The sequence below is a fragment of the Pithys albifrons genome, chromosome 7 (assembly GCF_047495875.1).
Source record: "Pithys albifrons albifrons isolate INPA30051 chromosome 7, PitAlb_v1, whole genome shotgun sequence".
Classification (NCBI taxonomy): domain Eukaryota; kingdom Metazoa; phylum Chordata; class Aves; order Passeriformes; family Thamnophilidae; genus Pithys; species Pithys albifrons.
The window spans coordinates 57,758,558-57,777,959 of record NC_092464.1 but is presented as its reverse complement, the minus strand read 5'-3'; the positions used below and the strand labels follow the sequence as shown (position 1 = coordinate 57,777,959).

Sequence of the window (19,402 nt, the reverse complement as noted above, 5' to 3'; positions counted from 1 at the left end):
GCTTTTTAGCAGAGCTGCCACCTGGGCCAGCAAAGGGGATGCTGAAACCTCTGTAAGCCTTGTCAGCCTTGGCTCCTGTAGGACAATAAGGAACTACAGAATCATAAACAGTTTGAGTCAGAAGGGCCCTTATAGGTCGTCCAATCCAACTCCCTGCAGTGAAAAGGGACATTTTCAACCAGGTCAGGTTGCTCAGAGCCCCATCTAAGCTGCCCTTGAATGTTTCCAAGGGTGGGGCACCGACCACTGCTCTGGACAACCACCCTCAGTGTAAAAGATTCTTGTTTATATCTAGTTCAAATCTGCCCTCTGTAAGTTTAAAACTGTTATCTCTTGTCTCATCAAGCCCATCAAGCTCATCTGCCCAGGCCCTACTGAAAAGTCTTTCAGGTGCTCCTGACAAGCCTTGTCCAAACCAGATGAGCCAGGAAAGGTCCCTTGACTGTTCCAGGTGTGTGGTGAAGTGTCCCTTGTTTGTGCCAAGTGCTCCTGTATGATAAAGGTGGGGACAATCCTGCCCATAACAGGTGGGGATCACAGGACAATCACCCACTCTCTGAAAGCCTTGGAACATTTCCCTACATGAATTGTATGTAGCACAAGTGGAACAATTCCCTAACATTTTGGAAACTCCAGTAATTACTGACATGAGGATGGAAATTCAGCAGAGAACTAAAGCCAGTCACCCTGTGACCCCACAAACAGAGGTCCTGAGGGAGGCCCCTGGAGCTCCCCAGCACCTCCCTCTCAGTGGGCACCTCTGGGAGCCTCTCGGAGCTCGGGAACCCTCAAGTTTGCAACACTCCAAAGAGCGTCGCTGATGCCCAGGACAATTCTGATCCCCCCTCAACAAACACACCCCTCCAGGTGCCCCCCTTGTCTCTTGGGAAACACAAAGGGATGGGATGGGAGTGTTTCACTGACATCCAGGAGAATTGTGGATGGGCACCTTTACACACACAGATATTGATGTGTCCAAACATCTCTGCCTGTCTGTGTGTGAATTGAGTGTGGTGTGAATGTTATTGAAAATTTATAATTAATTCACTGTTAGCATTGCTAATCAATGCTATTGAATCACTTGATAACTCTTCAGTTGTTCAGTGATTAAGTACTACTAATTTCTTTTGCTCCCTTTTGTATCCAAATCCTTTGTACCCTGATCCTCTTCCATCCCAAGTCTCTGTGTAAATCATTCCTTTTCACTAAAAAAATAAATTTTTTGTGAAGTCCACTTTGAAATTTCCTCCTTAGCAAATCTACAAAACAACTCGAATTAGTAAAAGTCTTGAAGACTTGAAAACAATTAAAGAAAGAGAAATAATTTGTTTTCCTGTGTTTTAATGAGCCCCACTGTGTATTTGGAGATGAGTCCATGATCCTCAAGTAGTGAGACAAAATTTGAAATACAGCTCAAGAAGTCAGAAGCCAAACTCCAAGTCCCTTTAAGCACCAATGGGCCCCACTGAGGGCAGGCACTGACAAAGCCTCTCCAGGGACTCAGAGCAGATCCTTGGAGGCCCTGATTGCAGGGAGACAAAGGCTCTGTGCAGGCACCTGCAATGCTGAGAAAACCCTGGGTTGGTTGGAGGAAGTACAAAGGCCAAGGCCTGAGTCCCAGGCCCTGGGACAGCAGGTCCTGTCCCTCACAGGTGGCTCAGGGCTGTTTGTGGGGCAGTGGGATGGGAGGGGGAGGAACAACAAATGTCAAAGCTGTGCAACCCCTCCCAGCCTCCTCAGGGAGGGCTGAGGGAGAAACAAAGTCCAGAACCTCAAAGGAAAGTTCCTTCTGGTGGCCTCAGTGGCAGAGGCACCTGCCAGAGAATAGGGGACAAAGGCCTGGGTGTCTCTGTGCCTTCCAGCCCTGCCAGAGCCCTTGGCCATCTGTCCTGCAGCCTGTCCTGCCCTGTCCCTGCTGCTCCTCTGGCCTTGCAGGCTGCACACACCCATCCTGCTTTGCCACCAGCCCTCCTAGCAGCATTTCTGTGCCCTCACTGATGTCTCTGCTCCATCTCTGGCTCTTCCCTGCAACACAAAGCCATGGGATGATACTGACACCCTCTGGGTGACTTTATACTACACAACTATGCTTTTTATGGGATTTTTGTTCCTCACCTACATCTTCAACTACCCAAGTGGCACTTTGTGGATATTTCCTCCTTCTCCCACTACCAAGAAAAGTTCCAGTATCTCTGACACACTCCTTCAAACAGTTGCAGAAAGAGCCCTGAGCACCCCCTTCCAAAGGTACAGCAGCCCATTTCCCTCAGCTTCTCCACACAGGCCCCAAACCCCATCTTGTCAGTCCTGCAGAGCCCCTCCTGTTTCTCCTCATTCCTGCAGAACGGGGAGCCCCACTCCCCGACACACCAGTCCAGACGTGGCCACAGCAGTGCTGAGTCCAGGGAGTGACAACTCTGTGGAGTTCCATGCCCTGGAACAGATTGCCCAGAGAGGGTGTGGAGTAATGAGCTGGAGAGGATCCTGCTTGAGCAGGGAGGTTGGAAAAGGTGTCCTCCAGTGGTTCTTTCCAACCTGAACCATTCTGCCAGTCTGATTCTGTGATATTCTAAAACTGCAGTGACTTAACTATAGATCTGAAATGGCAACAGGACTTGCCAGAGGGTGCTTGAATCACTTCGCATGTGCACACAGAGACACAGAGCTGTATATCTGCATAAGGATGTACCGATGTACCAAATTGCCTATTAGAACTTCCTCTGGGGTTCAGTGACATTCTCAGGTCTAATGCATTTGAACTTCTCAAAATGTGTGGGTTGAGCCTTTAAGAGTGAGGGCATCAGCCCAGGCCCCTTCGTCAGCATTCAGGGATGGACCTTTGGGTATCTCAAACTTGAGATCTTGGGAGGTCTGGGAGGTGTCCACTGAGAGGGAGCTTCTGGTGCAGCTGCTGCAGCCCAGGAGAGCCCAAAGGGTCTCACTTAGGAGCGCTGTTTGTAGGATCACTTACTGGCTTTAGTCATCCCTATCTGGAATCCAAGACAATAATTACTGGAATGTTTCAGAAGTCCAGTAATCATAATACTGTTCAACTTAAACTGAGATTCCAACAAGTAATGTTCAAGAGCTAAAAAGGGAAGACTACCTCTCATTTTCCTCCTCAGTTAATCAACAGTATGAACAAGAAGGGGAAGGCTGATCTAAAAAGTAGCTTATGAAAACAAAGAGCATGAGTGTCATGGTGTCACTATAGGAGATTTCAGGCACTGGGGTGAACAAAATCACACAAAAAGTGGTCCAGTTTGTCAGAGGCACAAAATGTATCTGGGAAAAAAGAAATGATAACTGTAGGTGACCTAAATTCCCTGAGCCAACATTAGCCCCAGGCTGAGGCTGTTCCCAAACCCAATACAGGGGAGGTCATGACAGGGGGAGGAAGACATTTATCTGAAGGTTGGGAAAATTCCCCATACCCACTAGGGGAAACTTCATTGACAATGTCTGATTGTCCTAGTCCTCTTTCCATGGAAAGTTTATGTCCTCCTGTCCCCTCTCCCCTGCTTGGACACCTGTGACTGAGAGCATTTGTTTCTCTGTTGGGTGCTCACTGAAGCTGTTCAGGCAGCTCAGAGGGGTGACCCATGGAGGTGTGTGTGCCTCTGGCTGCATCCCACTGCCCAGCTGTACTCTGTGCTCTGGGAAAGGGCAGGAATGCTGCCTGATGGAGGGTAAAGCTGCTGCTGCCTGCAGAGCCCTTTCTGCCTGCACAGGGGAAATGCTGCCCAGCCAGGCTGGTTTGCTGCTGGGCAGGGAAAGGGACAGGCCAGAAGGGAGGGCAGAGGAACTTTTCCCTAAGCTTTCCTTCCCCAGGACATTTCCCAGCCTGGACATCTCAACTCTTCACTGAATCTTGCCCCCTCCCTGTCTTCACCCCAGAAAAACTCAGCAGAACATGCTTACTGGTGCTGGTCCCACATCAGGAACTGGAGGTCAGTGAGAATGTGCATTCCGCCACAGGCTGAAGTGATTCCCCACCCCAGGCCCTTCACAGCCCCCAGAGCCAAACTTGCTCTCCAGGAGAGAGTGAGAGAATTGACCCACCAGCTCCCCAGGCAGCTCCAGAGAAAGGTCTCTGAGTTTTGAGGAAAACTAAGACATTTATATGGACCAGAAAAAGAGGTCTTCTCCCAAAAATTACCACAATCTTTGAACTTCAGAGGTTTTAATCAGAAAATGTATAAAATAGGATAACAGTTCTTAACTACAAATATATATATGACTGAATCCGTCTGTCCATTGGAGCTGTCTGTCCCTTCGGTGCAGTTCTATTCACGGACAGCAGTGGCAATCTCTCACCTCGGGTCAGTCCCTGCTTTTTCCTGTCAAGGTGGAGACAAAAGGGCGGGAGGGATGCGGGCTCTGATGACTCACCTGGAAATGTGGGCTGCAAAAGGGGACAGGGACTCCTCCTCCCCCTCTCAGAGAAAGAAAAGCCAGGGTGGAAGGTGGTGGTTCTTTGTAACTCCTCCACAGCTGAAAGTCTGCAGTCAATCTAAGGTAGCAGAGACTGCTCTCTGTCTCTGCACAGCACTGCACCGGACATGCCGAGCTGATGGGGGAAGCTGAACTAAGAGAGCCCTAAATGCCTCTGCAAGACCAGCAAAGAATGGAGCTCTTACCCACACTGCAGCTGAAAGCAGCAGAGAACTGTCACAAAAAAACCTGAAAAAAACCCCTTTCTCCATCCCCACCCTACTCCATCTCCCCCAGGAATCAAATTGGAATGCCCATCAATTAACCATTCTATTGTTAGCCAGCCCCAAGGGTGGGCGCTGGGGGGCAGGGCTGCAGCCTCCAAAACCTTCGTGTTGGTAGAGAGAAAAAAATGGAGGAAAGTTCCAAACATATAACAACAGGACGGCCTTCCCAAAGCTGGGACCCACAGCAAAGTGTTTCTCTTTCCACCCTCATGGGCACCCACAGGCTGTCCTGCTCTTCTCCTGGCACATCCCATCTCCCCACAGAGCCTTTCCCCAGGGGAACACCTCTGGGCTGGCCTGACCAGCCATTCCTGCAGCCCCTCCCTGTGCTCCCCACAGCCCCCGAGCTGGAGGTGCTGCTCTGCAGGGCACAGGGGCTGTGGTGCCCGGGGCCATGGGGGGGCTCTGCTGGGCTGTGCTGGTCAGGCTGGGAGGCAGAGCCAGCTGATGGTGGTTCCTGCCACTGACCCCCTGCTACACAAGCTCTTGTGTGGCCATGGAGGGTGCTCAGAGGGGCCCTGCCCTGTTCCAGTGCTGGGAGATGGGTCTGGAGGCTCCACTGGATCCAGCCTATGATCCATGAAGAGAAAATTATCATTTGAAAGAATGCCTCTCCTGAACTCACTGTAGTCCCAGTGGTTGAAGAGCCGTTTTCCAGTTCACACCAAGACTTTAAAATTTTATCTCTGGATCACACCAAGCTGAACAGGCTCATGATCAGTGCCAAAACTTTCCTGCTGACTCCCTGCACAAATTGTCCTTGCAGGTCCCCTGAGTTCTCCTGGCAGCTCCCAAGTCTGTTTGGAAAAACATTCACCTGCCATCAGCCCTGTCACAAGCCATGGAAACCCAGGATGGATCATCATAAACCATTTCCTGTCTGCATGGACACTGGTCACCAGCAAGCAAAACCTGAAGCAGAACTAAGTCCCTTGAGGACCAAACTGGGACAATCATCTAATCACACTGAATCCCAGGGAGGACAAAGCAGCACAAGGAGCCTCTTGAATGTCTCTTCCTTTGGCATGTTCTTAAGAACAACTCTGGAGGAAGCCCAAAGCCTTCCTGCCCTGCCGTCAGGAGAACCCCTTTCCTGATGGAGCTGCTGTTGTGCAGCCCAGCTGTGTCCCAGCAGTGCCCATGGCCTGTCCCTGGCTGTGAGCCCAGGATGGACACACAGCAGGATGTGACCAAGCTGGCAGAGGACCAAGGCCTTGGACCAACACAGGGGCTCAGAAGGAGAGTGTGGAAGTGGAAAAGGCAGCTCTGAACAGACCCCTCCTCTCTGTAAACATGCACTGTCCTGCAGTGAGCTGTCTTTTGTGAATGCCTAAGAAGGATCAAACAAGTGACTCCACAGTCCTTTATTCTCATTTAGACAGTCTCTGGGTCAAATACAAAAGGTAGACACTGGATTTGAATAGAGATTAATTAAAAAGATTAATTGTGCACAAACTCTTGACAAGATGAACCAATGCCCCCCATCAAAATGCTGAGAAGGCAGGATGGACTTGAAATGAGTTCCATTCTGAATACTATGCAGAAAACAAAAGTTAGTGTCATGCATCTGGAGAGCATCTGGTCATCATTTTCCTCACATCATCCTTGAGCTCCTGGTTCCTCAGGCTGTAAATGATGGGATTTATTGCTGGAGTCACCACTGAGTACAGAACTGACAGGGCCAGATCCAGGAATGGGGAGGAGATGGAGGGAGGCTTCAGGTGGGCAAACACAGCAGTGCTGATAAACAGGGAGACCACGGCCAGGTGAGGGAGGCACGTGGAAAAGGCTTTGTGCCGTCCCTGCTCAGAGGGGATCCTCAGTACAGCCCTGAAGATCTGCACATGGGAGAAAACTATGAAAATGAAACAACCAAACAATAAACATGCACTAACCACAATGAGCCCAAACTTCCTGAGGTAGGAGTGTGAGCAGGAGAGCTTGAGGATTTGTGGAATTTCACAGAAGAACTGGCCCAGGGCATTGCCCTGGCACAGGGGCAGGGAAAATGTATTGGCTGTGTGCAGCAGAGCATTGAGAAAGCCACTGGCCCAGGCAGCTGCTGCCATGTGGGCACAAGCTCTGCTGCCCAGGAGGGTCCCGTAGTGCAGGGGTTTGCAGATGGCAACGTAGCGGTCGTAGCACATGATGGTGAGGAGAGAAAACTCTGCTGAAATGAAGAAGACAAAGAAAAAGAGCTGTGCAGCACATCCCGTGTAGGAGATGGTTGTGGTGTCCCAGAGGGAGTTGTGCATGGCTTTGGGGACAGTGGTGCAGATGCAGCCCAGGTCTGTGAGGGACAGGTTGAGCAGGAAGAAGTGCATGGGGGTGTGCAGGTGGTGGTCGCAGGCTACGGCGCTGATGATGAGGCCGTTGCCCAGGAGGGCAGCCAGGGAGATGCCCAGGAAGAGCCACAAGTGCAGGAGCTGCAGCTGCCGCGTGTCTGCCAATGGCAGGAGGAGGAACTGGCTGATGGAGCTGCTGTTCGACATGAGCTTCCCCTGGGCATGGAGCACTGTTCAAGAAGGAAAAGATAGAGACTATTTAGGACAGACTTCTAACGGAAAAATCAGCCCATAGCTCATAGAATTTCCCGTCTACTTCACTAATTTTGGATTCATTTTCTCTCTCTGGGCTGACTATGCTGCTCAAAAAGAGTTAGTTCAGCCCTGCTGCAGTGGGCACATGGAGACTGGCTCATGAAAGTTCCAGAAAGCCCAAGGGATGGCAGGTGTAACAGAATTAAACTATCTGCTCTTATTGCAGAAGATTCTGGACTGCAGAAGACAAGCTTAGCTGAACTTAATAGTGATTTTGTCAGAGTATTGTTCTACTTGTTTCCCTTAATTTTTTTCTACAGTCATATCTGTCACATGCTAATTTTAAGTGTAAATATTCTAATTTTTGGTTAATGAAAATGTGAACATTTTTAGGATGGGATAGGAAATATTGCTTAGCTCTCAGTGTTTTAGTTCATAGTCAGCACAGACAGATAGTGCTGACTGCTCTGTTTCCCATCTGCCCTGCACTTCCATTTGTGGTGCCTCAGAGCTGATTAAAGAGAAAAATATCTGTGCAGGTTCTGATGGCAATGTCAGAGCAACCCTGAGGAGAGTGGAAAAGGGACACTGATGGTGCCTGTACGGCACAGTGTGGTGATTTCTCAGATTGCCTGTTTTATTCAGTTCTAATTGTAGAAGATGGAGAATTTTTGTGCCTGCGGCTGGACCGAGAAATTAATTTCTGTGTCCCATTGCCTACCTGGGCAAGCCAGAGCAGAAGACATAAAGAGCAGTATCAATTCCAGTCATGTGTCACAAAACTTTCTGTGCTTCTTTAAAACTCCATTCTTGAATGTCCTGTTGTGATTTGGAGCTGTGAGCAGCCAGCCAACTTCAGCACCCTGAGAGTGGAAGGAACCTGCCATCACCTATCATGGTTTGTTCCTTCTCCCCCAGCCCTGTGAGCAGCTCCTCAGGCTGGCTGAGAGCTGACCCTGCCAGGCAGCAGAGTCCCTGCCCCAGCACAGCACCCTGGGCTGCAGGACGCTGCTCTGCACACCAGCCCTGGGCACCCCTGGCTGCACACCCAGCTCCACAGCTATTCCAACGTGTCCCCCAACAGCCCCCTCCTCACACATCCCATCAGCTGGGGCTGGGCCAGCTTTAGGAGATGCCTCCAGGAGCTGCCCCTGCATTGCCCTGCACCCACAGACTCACCGTGTCCAGCACTGCAAAGATTTCTCCTCCAAGAGCTCTCAGTCATCCTCCCAATGCTGAGCCCCTTTAAGCTCTGTCTGTGCCCTGCTGGTGTCCCTGAGCTGCCCTGGCAGTGCCCTGAGCCCTGCTGGGCTGTGCACAGGAGCTGCTCCTGGGCAGAGCTGTCTCTCTGCAGCGCTGCCCGCTTGCCAGGAGCTCCCTGTGTGCCAGGAGCCCGGCCCAGCTCAGCAGCACAGCAACAGCCCAGGGCATTTAATGGCCCTCTGGGGGGTTTGGTGCTGAGTCCCTGAACATCAGACCATGAGGAAAGTTACAGGAACCTCTTGAGAAACAAAAGTCAGATTCAAACTTTAAAATTGCTTGTAGTGCTAATGAGTCCCACTGAGGGACACAACTGAGAAAACATCCCCAGGATTTTTTTGGAGCAGAAACATGGAGGCAGTGATGACAGGTCAGAGAATCACAGGATCTTCATGGTTGGGAGAAACCTTCAAGATCTTCTAGTCCAACTGTCAACCAGCACCCCATAATCACCCCTAAATCGTATTCGAAGGTGCCACATCCAAGCACCACCTGAGCACTTGGCGATACCACCATCTACCTGGGCTACTTATTTCATTGCCTAAGCACCCTTTCAGTGAATAAAAGTATTATTTAATATCTAATCTGAATCTTGACCTATGCAATTCAAGTCTCTTTCCTCTCTTTCTGTCCCAATAGGTTTGGCAGAAGAGAGGGAGACCCCTGCTCACTAAGACCTCCTTTTGGGTCTTTGTAGAGAGCAACAAGGTCCTCCCTGAGCCTCCTCTTCTCCACACTCAAGAACACCAGTTTCTCAACCAACATGTTTTCCAGACCCTTCCCCAGCTGCATTCCCTTTTCTGGACATGCTTCAGCCCCTCAATGTCCTTTTTGCAGTGAGGGGCCCAGAACTGGACATAGCACTGAAGGTGGGGCCTCTCCAGTGCCCAGTACAGAGGGACAGTCCTGCCCTGGTCCTGCTGGTCACATTATTCCTGACACTGGCCAGGATGTCTTTGGCCTTCTTGCCCACATGGGCACACTTGGGGTCACATCCAGCCACTCTAAAGCAGCATTCCCAAGACCCTTCCTGCCGAACAGGTCTCAGGGAACTTTGCCCCAGCCTGGAGCATTCCAAGGGGTTGTTGGTACCCAAGGACAGGACCTGAAACTTGGTCTTATTGATCCAGCTTGTCCAGATCCCTCTAGCAGATCCACAGTCACACCCACCTTGGTGTTGTCCATGAATTTACTGAGGGTGCACTCGATCCCCTTGTCCAGATCATCAATAATGATGTTAAACAGGACCAGCCCCAACACTGAGCCCTGGGGAACCCCACCAGTGACCAGCCCCACATGGATTTAGTTCCATTCCCCACCACTCTCTGCGCCATCAGACAGTTTTTCATCCAGCAAACAGTTCCCTCATCCCAGCCATGAGCAGCCAGTTTCTGCAGGAGATGCTGTGGGAGGTGGTGCCAAAGGCTTGACTGAATTCCAGAGAGACACATCCACAGCCTTTCCCTCATCTCCTGAGTGGGTCTTTTTGTCATAGAAAGAGATCAGGTTGGTCAGGCAGGATCTGCTTTTCTCAAACCCACACTAGTTGGGCCTGATCCCCTGGTTGTCCTGTTTGTGCTGTGTGATGGCACTCAGGATGATCTGCTCCATGGACTTTCCTGGCTCCAAGGTCAGCCTAACAGGCCTGGAGTTTTCCAGATCCTCCTTGCAACCCTTCTTGTGGAGGGCATCACATTTGCTGATTTCCAGTCAGCTGGGACTTCTCCAGTTCACCAGGACTGCTGGGCAATGAGTGTAAGTGGCTTGGCCAGCTCTTTCTCCAGCTCCCTCAGTACCCTCAGGTGAATCTCATGTGGGCCAGGGACTTGTGGGGTCTCAGTGGCACTGAGCATATACTCCTGGATTATGGGGACTTCACTCAGACCCCCATCACTTGAGGACAACTGAGTCTGGACACTTTCCACTGGACTACATTTCTCATTCAACCCTGGCCCTTGTAAATACTCTCTCTGCATCTTTCTTGTTGGATCTTGAGGTCCTGGAAGGCCACAATTAGGTCTCCCCAAGACCTTCCCTTCTCCAGGCTGAACAATCCCAATTCTCTCAGCCTTCCCTCATGGCAGAGCTGCTCCATCCTTCTGATCATCTTGGTGCCTCCTCTGGACTCGCTCCAACAGCTCCATGTCCTTGCTGTGCTGGGACCCCAGAGCCGGAGGCAGCTCTGCAGGTGGGGCAACATCCAACCAGGTGTGTTCCAGCAAGGACAGTGTGGAACCCCATGGAAACACCACAGAACCTGCTGGAACCAAGGGGCCCATCTGACATGTGGGGTCTCATGGAATCAAAGGAACCCTGAGAAACTGTGGAACCTCATCAAATCCAGGGGTAAATGTGACACTTCAGGGTCAAATGGTCATTGTCAAACTGCAGGGTGTCATGGAACCAAAGGAATTCTGGATTACCACAGACCTCATGGATCCAAGGGGCCCCTGACACACTGCAGATACCTACGGAGCACAAGGAACCTGAGGACAACATGAGATACCATAGAAGCAAAAGTCCATTGTGACACTGCAGGGAGTTATGGAGCTGAAAAGGCAACCTCATTACCAGGACAGGCTCCTCATGGACTCACTGGAGGAGATCATTGGAGGCCATGATTACACAAACCTCTCAAAAACTCAGTATCAAAAGGAAAGCCCAACTAGCCCTAAAAAACTGAAGCACTTTGAAGAACTAATGAGCTCCACTGAGTGTCATTACTGACAAAACCTCTCAAGGGACTAATTAAAGCAGATAATTGGAGGCTATAATTCCATAAATCTCTCATGGACTTAGTGTCAAAAAGAATACTTTAATAAACCTTGAGTACCTTGAAGCATTAATGAGCCCCACTGAGTGTGGTTATTGACAAAAGAATCTCAAGGGATTCTCTGCAGCAGGTCACAGGAAGCCATAATTGCACAAACCTTTCAGAGACACAAAGTCAAAAGGAAAAGCCAAAGCAGTTTGAAAAACCTGCAGGCCCTTGAAACATTAAGGAGCCCACCCTGCCCCCAGGGGCCATTCCTGACAAAGCCTCCCCAGGGACTCCTTCCAGCAGATCCCTGGAGGCCACGATTGCAGGGAGGTAAAGGCTCTGTGCAGGCAGCTTTGATGCTGAGAAAAGCCTGGCTTGGCTGGATGAAGTTTCCTTAATTCCTTTTCACACTTCCTTCAGCATTAGGAAATGCTGTCAGTGAGACTGGCACCCCATAAGAAGGGCTCTGGCAGATTGCTGGGAGCAAAGACAGCCTGCCCTGGGCTCCACCCATGAGCTTGGCAGCACTGAGACACCTGAGAGTTAAAAATAGTAGGCTGTATCTTTGAGAACATTTGGCAACAAGCAGGGATTGCTGGTATGTGGATAACCTGCATGGAAATGTTTGCTTTGACTTAAAGCATTACATTAAAATAAATGTGAGTATCTCAATGTCTTGGGTTGCAATGAGAATATTTATTTTTTATGTATATTTGTATCATTCAGTTGGTAGTTTAGAAAACAATCATGTGGTGAGTTTACTCTCATGTGAAGTCTGATTTTATATTGTAATTTTTGAATCACATCTCAATGAGACAGATAAAACTCACAGGAAAATGGCACAAGTACTATGGGAAAATAAGCAAAGTATTAGGACCATGTGTTTGTGTGAATTCAGGTTTTTCTCTTGAAGAAATGCCCTGTGCTAACTGGACACTTTATTGCATGTTCTCTGATCTGCTTCTCATCAGTAATACCTCAGAGTTTAAGAAGACTTCTCCAAGGGTGTTGCTGGTGGCTGAGAGATGCAGCAGCATCCTCAGTCCTCACCTGGGAGAGGATATTCCCTCCCCAAGCCAAACTGAGTTTCTGAAACACCTCTCAGCTGAGCTGTCACTTCTTTAGAAGAAACCTGTGATGGAGGTGCTGCCTTGTAGCTCACACCCTGTCTGTGTGCCCTGCAGGGAGTCTGTGCTCTGGGAGGGTGGGGAATGCAAAGGAAAGGCTCAGCTCCCCAGGCAGCAAGAACATTGCTCTGCCTCTGTGGGTGCTTGCATGGGTCTGCAATGTGTTGCAGGGCTGGGATCGGAGGGAATGAATCTCTGGCTGGATTTGTAAGGGGTCAGGAATCCAAGTGACAGAGAAGGAAGGTAAGGAATGTTGAACTATCTGTGATTCATGCAGAAATTATAAAAGCCTGACCTGCACAGGAAAATTGGATATTGTGGGGAAATCACCCACTTTGAAGCATTTCTTCCCTAAATGACTTGAAAACTGCATTGCTGAAAAGGGGCATTGCTTGCACCAACCTGTGTCTTAACACTATTGAAACTTTTTATTTAGACATAAACTGTTGCTTATCTGTCTTGCTAAAATGCCCTGGGGATGCATCAGAGTCACCGGATTCACTGCAAGAGAGATGCCCCTCCCCAGGTAAAAGGGAAGGATTCAGATCTACAACAATCTCCCAAATCTTTGTGGTCTGACAGAGCCCCAGGGGGTGAGCTCTTACATGTGAGGAGACCTGGGATTAATCTCTCTGCCTAAGGTCTAAGAACTGAGTCATGACTTGCCTTGCAGTGTTAGGATTGCCTCTCCTCCCCGAGCCTTGCCTTGCTTTGTCTTCCCCGTTTTCATCACTTTCCTGCTTTTTCACCCTGTTTCTACTCAATGTTCTAACATTAAATGCATCTCTTAAAGATCTGGACAAGGAATGTAAACAAGATGGTTTTGCAAGGGGCTGGTATTTATCCATTTCCTTCCGTTTTTCTCTTTTATCCCCAGGCATCCTATTTAATAAAATCACCTCTGAAAAAGCAAGGCAAGATTCTCTTCTCTCTGTGGCATCGCCGGGTCCTGCAGGCTCAGGGATTCTGTTCCTCCCTCCCTCTGCAATCCTCCCTGCAGCAAACAGCCCTGTTAGATTTCCAGCTCTCCTGCAGCCACCTGTGTGTGGTGTTTGGAGTCTTTCTCTGGCCTTCAGGTGCGTGTGGTGGCAGAGAGGCCACCAGCACCCTCTGAGAGCTGCTGCCTGGATTGCTCTGCAGAGGGAAAATGTCCCAAAGGAGAGGCTTGGAGAACCACACCGTTGGATCTGGATTCGTTCTTCTGGCATTTTGTGACCACTCCAGCCTGCAGGGCCTGTGCTTCACTGTGCTCCTGGTCATCTACCTGGTGCTGCTGGCAGGGAACAGCCTGATTGGCCTCATCACAGTGCTGGACTGCAGCCTGCACAGCCCCATGTACTTCTTCCTGAGGAACTTGTCCTTCCTGGAGATCTGCTACACCTCAGTCACTCTGCCAAAAATGCTGGTGAGTGTCCTGAGGGCAGATGGCAGGATCTCCTTCCTTGGCTGTGCTGCCCAGCTGTATTTCCTGGTCCTGTTGGGCAGCACTGAAAGCCTTCTCCTGGCTGCCATGGCCTACGACCGCTACGTGGCCATCTGCCACCCCCTGCACTACCCCCTGGCCATGAGCAGGGGGCTCTGCACCAGGCTGGTGCTGGGCTCCTGGGGGGCTGTCACACCAGTACAGGTAGGGCAGACCTACCAGCTGTTCACTTTGCCCTTCTGTGCCTCCCACGACCTTCGTCACTTCTTCTGTGACGTCCCTCCACTGCTGGACCTGGCCTGTGCAGACACATTCTGGAACCAAGTGGTGCTGCACACCATCATCCTGGGGTTTGCAGTTCTTCCCTTCTGCCTAATAGTTCTGTCTTACATTCAAATTATCAGGGCAATTCTGAAAATCCCCTCAGTTCTGGGCAGGCACAAAGCCTTTTCCACCTGCTCCTCACACCTCATGGTGCTGACACTCTTCTATGGCTCAGCCACAGTCATCTACTTAAAGGGACACTCCAGGGATTCCGGAGATCCTGACAAATACTTTGCCTTGTTTTACACAATTGTGACTCCCATGTTTAACCCTCTCATCTACAGCCTGAGGAATAAGGAAGTGAGAATTGCCCTGAAGAAACTCCTGTGGACAAAGTGATCCCACAGTGGATCCCAAACACAACAACTCTGTCAAGCTGTGTCTGACCAATGTCATGTGAGGTAGAAATAGTGCAATTGTGGCCAGTCATCAATGAGCCCCAGAGGGTGAGACAACCCATGAGGAGGTGACTCCCCTTGGATTTGAGCAATCACTTCCTAGACCTCATGGACTATGGGCAGTGTCCCTGCATGGAATCAGCTTCAAATGCTAAAAGATATGAAGGGCAACTTCCCCTGCTGTGATGTCTTGCACTGAGATCTGTAAAGCTTGACTAATTTATTATAAAGAATAAAAAAATAATAATTTAAAAACCCATCAAGGGAACAATTCAGCACTGGAATAGCATTCCAGACACCTGTGGAGTTTCCATTTGTCAAGGTTGAGCAATGTCAGCCGGTACCTGAGCACTGCACAGTCGCTCACTCCCTTCTCATCAGTGGGATGGGTTGAGAGTCAGAAGGGTAAAAGTAACAGAACTTCTGGGTTGAGTTAAAGTCATGCACACATGCAGAGCAAAACCAGGAATTCATTCCCTGCTTCCCATGGCTGGGCAGGTGTTCAGCCATCTCCAGGAGTGCAGGGCCCCATCCTTTGAAAGGGTGACTTGGAAAGACAAACACCAAATCCCCAAACTTCCTCCCACTTGACATACCGAGTGTGATGTCATATGGTCTAGGGCACCCCTGGGCTGGGAATGTGGAAATTGGGAATCGGGAATTTGGGAATGTGGAGAAGTCGCATGGGGGTTTCCCTCCCGCTCCTCACCATCCCAGACTTCCCAAAGCCGGAATCAGGATGAAATTTCATCCCTCATCTCTGCCATCATCATCATCATCCTCATCGGATTCGGTGTCTGGAAGCTCCAAACTGGGAACACGTAGGATGGGGGTCAGGAAGGGACATGGATCACCCAGCAGCATCCCAGGGATCTCCCACCACATTTGCTGATCCCTCTTTATTTCCACAGGGAATAGAGAGAGTAATGGATACAACATGGTTCCAGTGGCACATCTGGCTCTGGATCCTCTCCACGTGGATCCTGGGATGGATCCAGGGGTCTCCAGGCTGCCAAAGAGCCATGAGGTCCCACACTGTCCCAGGGGCTCCCTGGTGACCTCCCAGGTGTCTCTGGGGGTGACAAAGAGCTGTGTGGTCAGAGGCTGTCACAGCAGTTCCATGGTGACATCCCAGGGGACTTTGGGCTGCTCCAGCACCAACCTGTCTCAGGCACTCACAGGGCCTCTAAGGGACATTCCAAGGGTCTCCAGGCTGCCAAAGGACAGAGCAGTCACAGACAGTCACAGGATACCTGTCACAGGCACAGTGGGAGCTGCAGGCATAGTCTCTTAGAAAAGGTCCCGTTCAGTCACATGATGCAGAAAGGACCCCCAACACCATCAGAGACCCCTAGTGCCTCCCAGCACCCCCTGGGTTTCTAAAGTCCTTCTCCCAGAGGAGCCTGGAAGTGGCTGGATCCAATCCCAGCCCCAGACTTTGTCAATGGTTTCTGTGTAAAGGATTATACAGGTGAGACTGAACCTTTGTACAACTTTGTCCTGCCCAATCAAGGATGGAAATCCAGATATACTTAAAGAAATGTATATGATTTACTATGGTAATGATTAGACAAAAAGATCTGACTCAGATTTATTCACTGGACAGCACAGAAGCTGTAGGAACTATTATCATACACTGCACTAGGAAGCAATATTGAAACACTTGGATTGAAGCAAACCCAATCATTAAGCAGAGAGTGATGTCACTCACCAAGACCAACGACCCTGGACAAAGCTCTTTGGCTCAGCCTCGAGGAGTGACCCTGAGGGGCATCCCCGCTCCAGGCAGGAACCTCCACACACCCCCCAAGAAGGGATATGTCAGAAGACCCAATCTCTAAAATTTAGGCCTGGGCTTTTATAGTAGAAAGCGCTGGCCTGTCAGTCAGGTGTGTCCAGGCTGTGCCAGCTCAGCAGCTTTGGAGTTCTCAGGGGTGGAACTTGTTTGTTCCTTTATCCAGGGATTTCCCAGCTCTGCCACATCTTCCCCTTCCTCTCAGGATGTTTCACTTTGGGAGTGTTGGTTGACTCAGGCCACTCTCAGCTTTGTTCAACCCCAAAAGCAGGGTGACCCCCTTCTTCATTTCCCACTGGGGGCTTTGCAAACTGGGCCTTGTAATAGTTATTTTCCCCCATTCCAGGCAGACCATCCTGCTACAGGACCCCCAAGATGCCCCTGCCAAGTTACCCACCTCTCCTTTCCCCACTATACCACTCCTTTCCCATTGTCCCAACAATCCTAAATTCCCCACACAGCTCAGGTTGGGGGTGTCCCCCCCTGCTTGGTTTTGGGGTCTAAGCCCATTTCTGCTCAGTTTGGGGGTCCAAAGCCTTCCTTTTCCTCCCTCTCCCCTCCTTTTCCTGTAAGACTTCAAACCCCACCTCCCTCAGAGTGTGGTTTACAGCTGTCCCCCTCCCACTAAATTTGGGTGTCCCAACACCCCTTTTGAATTGTCCCCCCAATCCCCAACCTCCTTCCCCCATTCCTGGTTTTGGGGGTTCCCACTCCCTTTGCAGCCCCACACCCAGTTTTTGCCCTCTTTTCCCCCCAGTTTCCACTGTCCCACCCCCCCTTTCCCCACCCCCTTTACCAAGAGCTCCTCACCCTCAACCACGGGGGCTCCCAGCACCACCAGTGCCACCAGTATGGCCCCAGCTCCTCCCAGTCCCAGCATCAGGCTTTAAAATCAATATATATTGGTGATAAATAAAGTGTTATCCTTAAATCACACTTGGCCAGCATTTATCAAAGTTGTCTTAAGGTATTTTTGTGGGAAAAACTTGTGAAAAGTACCAGAACTTCAAGTTTTGATAAATAAACTCTGATCTTCCTCAGTGAACAAAGCCTGGAAGAGAGAGATGGGTGGTTGAGGTTGGACATCTGGAATGCAGAACATACAGACCACAGGGACATTTTGCAGAAACCAAAAGATGAGGCTACGAAAGACACAGTACTTATTTTGGAAAGTCCCTACCCAAGAAAAAAGATACTGAAAACACTAAAAAATAATATAGAAAGCAAGAAATCGATAACCAACAGAGGAGAAACTACTAATTAATGAAAGGGAATTATGCAATTTAGAACCAATGAACATTTATTTGTTTGCTGAAAAATGTATAAATAGGTGAAAAAGTCTTCTCTCACTGTCTCTGTGGAAGCTGCAATTTTGTCAGTCAAACCCAGAATAAGGAACGTCTGACTCTTCGACACTGAAAAGATGGTGTTGAGGGTTTATTGCCCCAATGGTTTCCAAGGATTTCAGTAACATTATAAAGGCAGAGTATGGGAGAGGTGGTGCTGGACATGGGGTCAGCTGTCAGCAAGATAAATGTTTATTTAGTATTTCTATCTGCACAGGAACACGTGTGGTGGAACCAGACCCCAGTGCCTCCACTTTTCAGGAGATGGAATGCTGATGGTTCATGGCTCCAACATTATCCAGTTGCAGAAGCAGAGGGTACTTTGCTGCCCATGGGCAAAAGAACCACCCAGGGGCAGAGGGAGGCACACCCACCCCTGGAGGGGACAGGCTGGGCTTGGAGCCAGGGAAGGGAAGGGTTATTTTTATGCTTTTATGTCACTACAGACAGGAAACAAAACTGCTCCAAACCTACTTTACATGCAAACAAAACTGTTCTAAACCCTACATATACATATATATTGATAAAGTAAATGTAATCTACTCCAAAGGTTGGGTTAACAAGAACCTGGGTCAGCCTCACCTTCAGGGGGGTCTGGACAGGTGCTGTACAAGGGGGAAGCTTCTGACAGCCGCTCACAGAACCCATCCCTGGAGCCCCCCCACTACAAAATCTGGCTGCACAAACGCAGTGCACTGCCCAGCATGGATCACCTGGAACGTGGGTCACCAGGTCTCTGCTAAACAGGCCTCGTCAAGAATGTTGGTCATCAACTCTTTACCCAACTTGTGTCGCAAAGTCTGTGACCAACATGGGTCACTGTGGATCATCCAACGTGGGTCGTCCAATGGATGATGGAGTTGGAGCAGCGGATGAAGATGTTCATGCAGCTGGGGCACTTGTAGGTCTTCCTTTACCGGTGGGTCCGTTGGTGTTGAGTCAAGTTACTTCTAAAGTTGAAGCTCTTCCCACACTCCCCACACTCTTAAGGCCTCTCCCCGGTGTGGATGCGCCGGTGGATGGTGAGGGTGAAGTTTCGGTTGAAGCTCTTCCCGCAGTCGGTGCAGCGGAAGGGCCTCTCCTCTGTGTGTGTGCGCTGATGCCTGAGGAGAGTTGAGCTCCTCACACTTGTAGGGTCGCTCCTCTGTGTGTGTCTGCTGATGTTTGAGGAGATCTGATCTGCTCAGAAACATCTTCCCACACTCCCTACACTTGTATGGTCTCTCCCCGGTGTGTTTGCGCCGGTGGGTGATGAGGGTGTCGTTGCGGCTGAAGCTCTTCCCGCAGTCGGTGCAGCGGAAGGGCCTCTCCCCAGTGTGTGTGCACTGATGTGTGAGGAGATGCGAGCTGGTCTGAAACAGCATCCCACACTCTGAACACTCGTAGGGACGTTCCCCGGTGTGGATCATCTGATGGCGGATCAGGCTGTAGCTCTGGCTGAAGCTCTTCCCACATTCCAAGCACTTGTAGCGCTTCTCCTTTGTGTGAAGGTGCTGCTGCATCACCGGGTCGGAGCTCTGGCTCAAGCTCTGACTGCCTTCCCAGGAGATGGAGGGTTTCTCCTCTTTGGAGCACCCTGTCCTGAGTTTGGAGCTCCTCCTCCTATGGGATCTCCATGGATTTTCCTCCCCACTCACTTCCTGTGCTGTGGAGCCACTCAAATCGACCTCTGCCAGCAGGTTCTGCTGGGGGGATTTGTCCTCCGTG

General features: G+C 50.1%; 3 protein-coding genes across 3 annotated transcripts in view; 2 read left to right on the top strand and 1 right to left on the bottom strand.

The window, feature by feature from the left end:
• Positions 1-19,402, bottom strand: part of LOC139673814 (zinc finger protein 850-like) — a 701,437-nt gene that overhangs the window by 451,905 nt on the left and 230,130 nt on the right. The window contains 1 exon segment of the mRNA XM_071559633.1: positions 18,822-19,165. Coding sequence (XP_071415734.1) covers positions 18,822-19,165 — 344 coding nt within the window.
• LOC139673885 (zinc finger protein ZFP2-like) overlaps positions 1-19,402 on the top strand; it is an 89,168-nt gene that overhangs the window by 19,879 nt on the left and 49,887 nt on the right. The window lies entirely within an intron of this gene.
• LOC139674204 (olfactory receptor 10AG1-like) lies at positions 9,922-18,795 on the top strand. Its single transcript, XM_071560390.1, has 6 exons — positions 9,922-9,933; positions 13,581-14,491; positions 17,107-17,198; positions 17,957-18,012; positions 18,298-18,415; positions 18,686-18,795. The coding sequence occupies exons 1-6, from the start codon at positions 9,922-9,924 to the stop codon at positions 18,793-18,795; spliced, it is 1,299 nt and encodes a 432-aa protein (XP_071416491.1).